A 10,495-nucleotide genomic window follows, 5' to 3' on the forward strand; every position below is an offset into this window, starting at 1 on the left:
TACAATTATTTTATTTTTTTGGAATATTAAGAAGTATGTGTAATATTTTGTAGTTCATATACTAAATAATGTATAAGTTAATTTTCCAAACTATGACTACAAATATATAGTATATGAAATAAACTAATAGTTTTAGTGTTAGTTCTATAGTCCAAATCCGTCATGCTAAGTGGATCACGCAACATGTTTAAAAAATTTTAATCTGCAAAAACTCATCCAAAAGTTACTTTTTATCAAACCAAATTTTCAAATTTTTATCAAGTAAAGAACAATACTTAGGATCACAGGTTTACTTTCACGGGATTACTTCTAGGGTAAACTTCTTCATTCACCTTTTTATAAAATAAGGAAATAAAATATATATACATTTGCAATGTTTGTTACTTTTTAAAACACTTAGTTTCTATAAAAAAAATCAAATATAAATAAAGTTAATTTGTTTATTAAATTAATTATTTAATGCTAATGTCATTCCTGTAAATAAGTGTCAACTTTGAGATTTATTTTATAAATATCTCCAAAATATATATATATAGATGGATACTTACATGTGAACTATAATTTAAGACAGCTATAAAGGAGTCTTCCTCCATATTTTCTGTCTCGTGGGTCATATAAAGAGGGAGCTATAAAGAGACGTTATTGTTTTGCACCACAACATTTTTTTACTCTTTCCCTGAGATAACTTGTTCACATATATTTAGGTTTTTTTTTTCTTTTTTTTTTTTTTTTGGGCAAACATTCACATATATTTAGCTCTAATTCAAATGTAGGTACTTTTGTGGTAAAAAGTAAAAACGTTTGTGCTTCAAGGAGATAATTCGGAGGTGTCCGAATCAAACGTTGCTCGAGGAGAAATAAAATACTCATCATCTTCGTAAAATAAAAATTCGGAACCAATCACACGGCTTCATAGAACATATAACATTAAATTTTTAGTATAGATTTTAATATAACGACGTAAAATCCATGATATAGATGGATACTTGGATTAATTAGTGGTTTCCTTAACAAAAAAAACATACGAATAAGACCATAAAAAGTAATAAATAAATAAATAAAAACACGAATAGAACCACAAGTCAACATCTTTTCAATCACAATCGCTCTCTCTTGATGTGCCCATATTTCTTGCTGTCAGCGATTCACAACCTTCTCTTTTTCATTCCATCACACCCATCAACAAAATCTACCCTTTTAAATATTAAATATTTCCACCCAAAACTCCTTCAAAACATAATTCATTTCCCTCCTTCCCTTCTCTCTTTTTTGTTTCTCTCCAATCTTTCACCAATGTCTTCTCGATACTGCAGACCAAGAACATATCATCAACTCAGAAGAACAATCCCTATTCTTGTTCTTCTTGTTGTCCTTTTGAGTTGCTGCAATGGAGCAAGAACCACGAACGTGTTCTACACGAGCTCGCCACCAAAACAAAAGGACCACGTCGTTTCGCCACCTCATCAAGCTCATCGTCAAGTACAAGATCACAAAAGTTACAGTTTTTGGGGTCCTTGCCACGTCAGTTTCCGGTTCCAGCTTCTGGTCCTTCCAGAAAACATAACGAGATCGGTTTGAGTAGTACTACGACAACTCGGTCCTCTCCTTGAAGTTCAAAGGTTTGGTTTGGTTAATGAATCATCCTTTTTACTTTTGTAAGTTTTTGTGGTTTAAATTTTTGCTCCTTTTGATTTTGGTTTAGACTGATGTAAATAGATTTCAGTTTCATTTATTTATGGGCAATGCTGTGGATAGATCAGCTTTCTTTTTTATTTTTAATATCGGAACTTGTTAGATCCATTGAAATATATTGCACGTACGTGTAAGTGTAAAAGATCGGAGGAGAGATCAGCTCTTTTTGTAATCAAATAACTATTGTTCCTTTTGATTTTTCCGATATGGAAAGTTCGATGGAATCTAAATTTTGTATACGACATGTTTATCATATTTTAATCGTGGATTAATCCGGATTGATGAAAGAGTATCAGCAGTACCAGCTAAATGTTAAATAAGATATATATAACTTATAAGTCGCCGATCCGTTTGGTATAATATTTAGTTATTGATATAAGCCGATTTGGTTTAGTTACTTTATATATTCACTTTTCTTCTTATGAGTTACAAAATAACAAACGGAAGATTATTATACTTAAGTTGCATATACGGGAATAGGTAAATTGGAATAATTAAGCTACAAGACTGGCATTTGAGTTGATGTTTTAATAAGAAGTATTTACTCGACAATGCATAGAAGATATCTTGAAATATAAATGATCCCATAATATAATGGACTTTTATTTGACAAATACAGATAATGTGTGTGTTCGTGCGTAAAAGAATTGTCATTTCTCAAAAATATGAAGCAATGAAATGTATATATGTTCTTAGCTAAAACGTGTGATTAAGATTGGACGTATATACATAATTGATTACTTTTGGATGTATCTTTTTGTTTAATTTTCGTCAATAATGTCACTGAGCAGTCGTTGTGAATACGATTGACCAACGGCTGCAGATAATTGGGGGATTTGATGTGATCTCTCCTACGAGTTTCAGAAATTCATTGAACGTTTCTTTGGGGTTAGTGAACTAGAGTCATTAATAGTACTTTTTATAATAATAATAAAAAAATATCAATTATATTCCCTTGATTCTCATTCAAACTTTGAATAACTTTATCGGAATTCCATGTGATGAAATATACTTTACATGAACAACAGGGTCCCTTGACTCTCTTGTCTCGATTACAACTTTAGTTTACGTCATTTAAATATATAACCAGGCGTGAGCTATAGAGATAAGCTAGTTAGAAATGTAAAACAAGGAGATCCCATAAATGGTATAAGCAATAGAACCTAAAAATTCCCAAAATGGGTTGTATTGTATATATTCCATATGTGTAAACTCACGTACTGTATGTATAATCTACAACGTCTCTGATTATTCAAGTATAAGTAGTTCTACGTCCTAATAGCAATAGTTTTTTTTAGCTAGCAACGTTTGAATTGTTAACTTACTAAACAAAACATCTTAATTTATTGATCAGCCCACTGATAATCGAATTGAAAGTACTCCACATCTATTTATATTAAAAGATTTCAAACACGTCGTGTGACACCGGTTTTTAGTAGCAACTTACTACTATTATTCAGTTTTGACGTCTTGTACAATGGTTTTAGATACTGAAGATTTGGTCACCGCTGCAATGCTTTAATTTGCAATATTAATCATGCATGCGTGTGAGATTGAATAAATTAATAATAAGCCAAAGTGGCTGAAAACGTTGTGACAAAATGCTAGGGTGTATTAATATGGATTTAGGATGGATACATTTATACGCGGGCATGTGATGTGTCCAAATGCGTACGTGTGCACTTGTGTCCATGCGCACGTACACGTGCGGTGTACCCCGCATTGATAGGGCGAGTCTCGATTATTTCCATTCACATATATATCTTTCGTTAGTTGACCATATGTATCCAAATGCACGCGACATACATATTCGCACGAAAGACTCAAACATTTTGTTTAATGATATAACATTATTGATCATATGATATTTATTTATACCCATTGAACTGTATAACAAGTATAGTGAACTGAATTCTCATGTTCGATAACATGCACTTCTTCGGGGTCTGGTTTTTATTTGATTTATAACTTATGTGGTCAAACAGAACACACCATTGAATAGGATATGATAAAAGACTATTCAAATTGGTTTTTTGAAGTTTATTTGATTCGAACTTTGATCATGCATACTAAAAGATTTGTACATATCCTGACGAGTGACGAGTTATATCATTAAAACTCTAACAAGTGACAACCTCCACGAATGAAGGACATAACTAAAAATTACCTTTAAACACACAAACACAACAAACGGTACCTCGATCACATAAACACGCGTGTTTCAAAATTATTTGGAGACTCAACACATATTCTCTAGAGGAGTCCACAAGTCTCTCCATAAGAAGAAGGCGAAGAATGAAGCTGTGTCATCAATTTAGGGACTTTTTTTTTATGAATATTGCCCAGGCCCAGTACTGTGAACGAGTAGAAGTGATGGACCAGTAGACAAAAACACTTGGTAAATTGTTATAAAGGCATGTACAGTGGTGAGTTCTCACTAATATAAAAAAAAAAAAGTAGGAGTGAGAAGTGAGAATGGATTCTCAAATGAGAACTTTTGAGAACCTGACTACATATGGTCAAATGAGAACTTTTGAGTTCCTAACTGGGCCGAAATTGGTACATCTTTAGGGTCTACTATGTATTAATCATCTTCTTATAGTCCGTTATATTTTGGCCCGTTTAAATTTTTGGCCATGGCCGACAATGGGAAAATTGGAAATCGAGTCATCTTGGAATTTCACAATCAAAAAGAAAATTCTGATAGGCAAAACATGTTTGTGTGTATACGGTAAGAAAATTCAAAAATTGGCAATCAATGTAAAGTGGAAATGGTGACTCAACATATCTTTCCTTGGAATACAACTTACAAATGATGACTGATTTGGCTTCCCTTTGAATTTACCTTTTACCACTCTCTCTCTTTTTTTTTCTGGTGATGTTATTTTACAAAAAAAAATTCAAGAAAATAAATGAGAATGATAGATTTTATAAAAGTAGCCATATAACAAATTTGATTATTTAAGTTGCCAACCAAGCTAGACCACTTTCCAACTTTGTAAGAGAACTTGGCACATGCTTTCCAACATGGGATATGAAACTTTATTTCAAAAAGATTAAATTTTTAAAGCTTTAATCATTCTCAGATTCATTCTAAAAGGTGATTAATATTTGAATTATTGCAAGTAACTTGTTTTGGACATATACCAAATTAATCTATAGTATCAATCGACAGAAGAACATGTTGTGAGACTATTAATGTTATAGGATTTCTGGCCAGTTAATATAATATACTGATACCATGTTTCTTGATAAAAATATACAATGTCCACATTTCATACTAGGGTCTCATATAGATTATACGCTTAAAGGGGAAACTTATGATGCCTTCTGACTAGTTCAACAAGTCGGCCATCCTTGTGCGAAAAATAACGACTATACAAAGATTCCCTTCAATTTTCTATTGTTGCAACAGTCTTAACTCGTCAAATATTAATCTTTTTTTTTTAAGTGTTTGAAGTTTGAATTCTCAAAGGCGAAAATAATACTAATAAATAGAGAAGATAAATTGAAAATTCAATAGATTTTCAAAAACGGTCACGGGAGAAACCACAAGGGTCCGTTTGTCTGCAATAGTCATATTTTATTTTTATTTATTTTTCTACTATTTTTAGTTTTTTTTTTCTTATTTCGAGAATAAAAGTTTGAACGCTGTCCGAAGTCTGAACCACATAAGCCGAGCCGATATAACCCTAGGCCAAAGCCAAACTTTGCCGTGACTCGTGGGCTGATTCATTTGAACCCGAATCATAAATCAACGGTTGAGATCAATCTCGAAACAATCTAACGGCGGCGTAGAAGCGTCGGTGAGCTAAAAAAGAGTGTGAAAGCCATGTCATCATAGCATTGTCTCTCTCAGATTTTTTTAATTTTGTTTATTTTTCTGCGAAAATAATTAAGAAAAAAAAAAAAAAGAGTGGAGAAAAAAAAGGGGAAAAATCCTAGAGCTATATATTAGCACATATACTCGTTTCACTTTCCTTAGTGTTAGCTGCTGCCGCTATTGTGTGTTCTCCTTCATTTCTCTCTCTTTCTCTCTCGCTGCGTCTCGAATCTTCTGTATCATCGTTCTTCTTCTTCTTCTTCTTCTTCTTCAAGGTGAGTCCTAGATCCGCTCTCACTTGTTTCTCGCTACCGATTTTGCTAGATCTGTTAAGCATGCGTTGATTTTTATGAGAAATAGTTTGTTCTTATCTTTGTTTGTTTGTTCTGTGATTCGATCGGTGCTTGTTGGATCGATCTGAGGTTTTTCTTAGTTTTTATCTGTTAGATCTATAGAGTTTGAGGATGCATCTCGCTTGGGTCCGATCTGTTGTTGTTGTTGTTTAATTTTGTTTCTTCAGTGAAGTGGAACTTGTTTCTTAAGTTCGATATGATCTGCGTGCTTAGTTTGTATCCTTCGATTGATCTGGTTTTAATCTTCGATCTGTCATGCGTTGATGTTTACTAGTGATTTTTTCAAGTGTTTTCGCTTTGAGATCTGTGAATCTGTGAAGTTTTTAAACCCAGATTTTATAACTTTATCTGACTTGGCTAAGCTATATTGCCTTATGTGACCAAATCATCAGTAAGTTAAGCTATGATTGAATTGTGGTAACTGCAGCTAATCGTCAAAACTAAGTTGTGATTTGATTCGTTTGGCATGTATTCAGTGATGGTGTTTATCAGTGTTTTGTAGCATTTACTTGATGAGCTTCTCTAATTGGTTTTACTTTTTTTGCTATAGTGAGAGATGGCCGATGGTGAGGATATTCAGCCACTCGTCTGTGACAATGGAACTGGAATGGTGAAGGTGAGTATGACTGTCTAATTAGCTTTCAGTATGTTTTCTGCGTCCGTTGTTGTACTTTTGTAGACCTCTCTGATCATGGTTTTTTTTATATATGCACAGGCTGGTTTTGCTGGAGATGATGCTCCGAGAGCAGTGTTCCCAAGTATTGTTGGTCGTCCCAGGCACACTGGTGTCATGGTTGGTATGGGTCAGAAAGATGCTTACGTTGGTGATGAAGCTCAGTCGAAGAGAGGTATTCTTACCTTGAAGTATCCAATTGAACATGGTATTGTAAGCAACTGGGATGATATGGAAAAGATCTGGCATCACACTTTCTACAACGAGCTCCGTGTAGCCCCTGAGGAGCATCCAGTTCTTCTCACAGAGGCACCTCTTAACCCTAAAGCTAACAGGGAGAAGATGACTCAGATCATGTTTGAGACATTCAATGTCCCTGCCATGTATGTTGCTATTCAGGCCGTTCTTTCTCTCTACGCCAGTGGTCGTACAACCGGTTAGTTCTCAACTTTAAACATGCATCTGAGTAATGTTCTTTTCTTACTTTGTCTGTTCTTACAAATTGTTCTCTTTCTGCAATAGGTATTGTGCTTGACTCTGGTGATGGTGTGTCTCACACTGTGCCAATCTACGAGGGGTACGCTCTCCCTCATGCTATCCTCCGTCTCGATCTTGCTGGTCGGGATCTCACAGATTCTCTCATGAAGATCCTCACTGAGAGAGGTTACATGTTCACCACAACAGCAGAGCGGGAAATTGTCCGTGACATAAAGGAGAAACTTGCTTACGTCGCTCTTGACTACGAGCAAGAGCTCGAGACAGCCAAGAGCAGCTCGTCAGTGGAGAAGAACTACGAGCTACCCGATGGACAAGTCATCACCATTGGAGCTGAAAGATTCCGTTGTCCTGAGGTTCTATTCCAGCCATCGCTCATCGGAATGGAAGCTCCTGGAATCCATGAAACAACTTACAACTCCATCATGAAGTGTGATGTCGATATCAGGAAGGATCTCTACGGAAACATCGTTCTCAGTGGTGGTTCCACCATGTTCCCAGGTATCGCTGACCGTATGAGCAAAGAGATCACCGCGCTTGCACCTAGCAGCATGAAGATCAAGGTTGTTGCACCACCCGAGAGAAAATACAGTGTCTGGATCGGAGGATCAATCCTTGCATCCCTCAGCACTTTCCAACAGGTAAAAACAATATCTCAATTCTGCTTCCTTCTTTTTCAAAATCATGAGAGTGAAAATGTTGACATTTTTGTTTTGCTTCTGTGTGTGTGAATCAGATGTGGATTTCAAAGGGAGAGTACGATGAGTCGGGTCCATCAATTGTTCACAGGAAATGCTTCTAAGTTGTCTCTCTTCTCTTCTCTTCTCTTCTCTCTCTGGTTCGTGGTGGTGAGTTTGTTACAAAATCTGTTTTCCCTAGTTGAGATGGGGAACTGAAAACTATGTGTTGTTATGTGGTTGTCTTTTTTTTTTCATTCTCTTTAGAACCTTTTGAATGTCTCAAGAAGTCTGTGTACTTTAGTCTTATCTCTGTTTTGTTCTATTCTATTTTTCTTTAGGATGCTTGTGATGATTCTGGTTTTTTTTGTCCTTTAAGCAAAAAAAAAAATATCATATTATATTTGGTCCTTGAGTTCATTTTTTGGGGCTTTTTCACTATAAATATTGTTTGGATGTCTTCAATCTTTTATTTGTGTACGAGACAGGTTTTTCCACATATCAGGTTGCATTGCCAGTTATTATGTAATGGTAATGCTGAGCCTATACTAAGAAGACTTATGTTTGATTCAGCAAAAATTGATGGGATAGAAGTAAAACTTAGAAAAGAATTTGGCCTATAAGGAAACAAGATTTGCTTCACTAGTTGGAAAACAAATGACCTAATGTAATTTACCTGAGCGGTCAAAATAAACAAAACAAAACTGTTGTTTGACCAAAGAATAGTGGGTCTGTTGGTTAAAGAAAGAAGGATTCATTCCCTCTTTACAACTCGACTCAAAACCATTTTTTGAAAGATAACAAATGGATTGAATGTGAAATAATCCATCTAAACCGCTTTTTTCAACTCTTTAAGTGTTACGTTTTGGAGAGTAGCAAACATTTCCACGTTTTTATCCTTTTAGGTGGACATGTATATTACTGGTTTGGAAGTTTTGGAAATTTGTTTCTTTCAAATCACAAAACGTCTACACATCACAATCTGTTTAGATTCCTAGCTAGTTAAATTTCTGTCCCCACAATTGGAAAGACGTGAAATGGTCGGTCCAGCCAAATCACCCCGAATACTTTATTGATACTTTTGAAAAAAATGATCCAATTGGACAACTCATATACACACAGAAAATGCGTAGTTGCCTTGCCGACCATAACTTTATTGTATTCATTTTTTCAATTGTCTATTGAATCTTCCAAAGAATCTAATGCATTCTTTATCGTAAGAACTTCCGGTCCAAAGAATTTGATAACTGAGAAAGGGTGCTAGTAGATTACTCAATACCCAAATAGATGGTAACTAACACATAAGAAAGGTTTGACCAACCTAACTTAATTCGAAATTCCCATTTCCGAATTAAGAGTACTATATCCCAAGCCGAAAAATTGTTCCGGGACCTCCATTTTTCATATGTAGGTTTTTGAGGCCCCAGACATATTTGTCTTTGTTTGTACTTTGTAGTAGTGCTTAAATCATTTCATGTTTTAATTTCGAAAGCATAAGTAGCAGAGTTAGATACCTTATTTCTCGTCTGAGGGCCAAGCTATTGTATAATCTCACACGTAAGAGAATAATAAGAGCAAAAACCCTAGAATGAGAATGTGATGAGATATTTGGTACCCAAAAAAAAAAGAAAGGACCAATAGTTAGTGTATGAAGTATGAACCAATTCCCAAATTATAGGCCCATTTGTTACCATTGTCTTAATTCTTCTCAAGCGAAAAAAGCAAGTTGTTTTTCCATGACTGTTTCAAACATAAACATAGATGAACAAAAAAAATCTATAAAATCCATTAGAGCATTATTATTATACAGTTATAAACAAATGAGATCAAGCTAAATAGTAAGTTATACAGTATTATTGAACAATCAGTGATGCCAATAATGAAATAAACTGTAACAAATATTCCCAAGACAAAAAAGAAACAAAAAACTAATCTAGATTTGTGTGTTTCAAAAAATCCCACCAAGAAGAGAAAAAAGCCAAAGCACCCCTACAACACTGCTAGAGGATATACTGATGGCATAGAGAACATAACATTAACCAAATCAAAGAAAAAGGTTGAACAAATTCTTGAGGAACAAGCAACTTCTTCTTATGGAAACGAGAGTTTTGAAAAACGAATGTAAAACATTTTATTATTTTCGTATTTCTTTAGGGGTTTACTCTGTTCTCTCCAAAACAAATACATTTCCTTTCCCATCTCTCCCTACTTGTATATCTTCATCTAAATATCTACAAAACTCTCAGAATCAAGGAATCCATAATCATATAATTAATAAAACGATATTGTAAACTTTTAACCAAAAAAAAAAAGGATACGTAATCTCAAATAATCCCTCAGGGTTGAAAATTCCCAAAAGAAGATCCGTGTTCTTCCTGAAAATGTTCATCAACTGATTCCAACAAAGGAACAAATCAAGAAACTTCCCATAAATAGAAATTTGATTAATGATTATTATACCCGAGTAGTAAAAAAACACACACACGTACCTGGTCTGGCTTAATCGTTGAGCTTTCATAAGTTATCTCAACACTCTACAACAAACAACCAAACGCAATTCCCATCAAAAACGCGATTTTTTAGATGAATCTGAAACCAAAAACGCCGAAACTAACTATTACTATAATAAGTATAATGTACCGTTTTGGATGAGATCTTGAAAGAAGCGACGATTCTAAACTCGCCGTCGAGTAGATTCAATCCCCGGACATCAAATTTTAACACATGGACCGTTTTGCCCTTCGTTTATCCCAAAAAAAAAACAAATTCAGATGATTACACT

The 10,495-nt window shown here is 34.5% G+C and overlaps 2 protein-coding genes and 1 pseudogene across 2 annotated transcripts in view; 2 read left to right on the top strand and 1 right to left on the bottom strand.

The window, feature by feature from the left end:
• LOC104734980 lies at nt 1,190-1,772 on the top strand (annotated as a pseudogene).
• LOC104734981 (actin-7) lies at nt 5,659-8,133 on the top strand. Its single transcript, XM_010454680.1, has 5 exons — nt 5,659-5,790; nt 6,419-6,484; nt 6,584-6,977; nt 7,064-7,677; nt 7,773-8,133. Exons 2-5 carry the CDS (start codon nt 6,425-6,427, stop codon nt 7,836-7,838), a joined length of 1,134 nt encoding a protein of 377 aa, XP_010452982.1. The 5' UTR covers nt 5,659-5,790; nt 6,419-6,424; the 3' UTR covers nt 7,839-8,133.
• Nucleotides 9,489-10,495, bottom strand: part of LOC104737910 (probable plastid-lipid-associated protein 7, chloroplastic) — a 2,079-nt gene continuing 1,072 nt past the window's right edge. The window contains exons 2-5 of the mRNA XM_010458159.2: nt 10,354-10,460; nt 10,203-10,247; nt 10,032-10,105; nt 9,489-9,944 (exon numbers count right to left, since the gene is read on the bottom strand). Coding sequence (XP_010456461.1) covers nt 9,872-9,944; nt 10,032-10,105; nt 10,203-10,247; nt 10,354-10,460 — 299 coding nt within the window. The 3' untranslated portion in view covers nt 9,489-9,871. The remainder of the gene's footprint in view (nt 9,945-10,031; nt 10,106-10,202; nt 10,248-10,353; nt 10,461-10,495) is intronic.

The sequence above is a fragment of the Camelina sativa genome, chromosome 13 (genome assembly GCF_000633955.1).
Source record: "Camelina sativa cultivar DH55 chromosome 13, Cs, whole genome shotgun sequence".
NCBI classification, from domain to species: domain Eukaryota; kingdom Viridiplantae; phylum Streptophyta; class Magnoliopsida; order Brassicales; family Brassicaceae; genus Camelina; species Camelina sativa.

What these genes read in the sequence shown, in the direction of transcription:
- LOC104734981 (XM_010454680.1), top strand. Translation starts at nt 6,425, where the DNA reads ATGGCCGATGGTGAGGATATTCAGCCACTCGTCTGTGACAATGGAACT. An exon ending in ATGGAACTGGAATGGTGAAG is followed by an intron (nt 6,485 to 6,583) that starts GTGAGTATGACT and finishes ATATATGCACAG; the next exon opens with GCTGGTTTTGCTGGAGATGA. An exon ending in CCCTCAGCACTTTCCAACAG is followed by an intron (nt 7,678 to 7,772) that starts GTAAAAACAATA and finishes TGTGTGAATCAG; the next exon opens with ATGTGGATTTCAAAGGGAGA.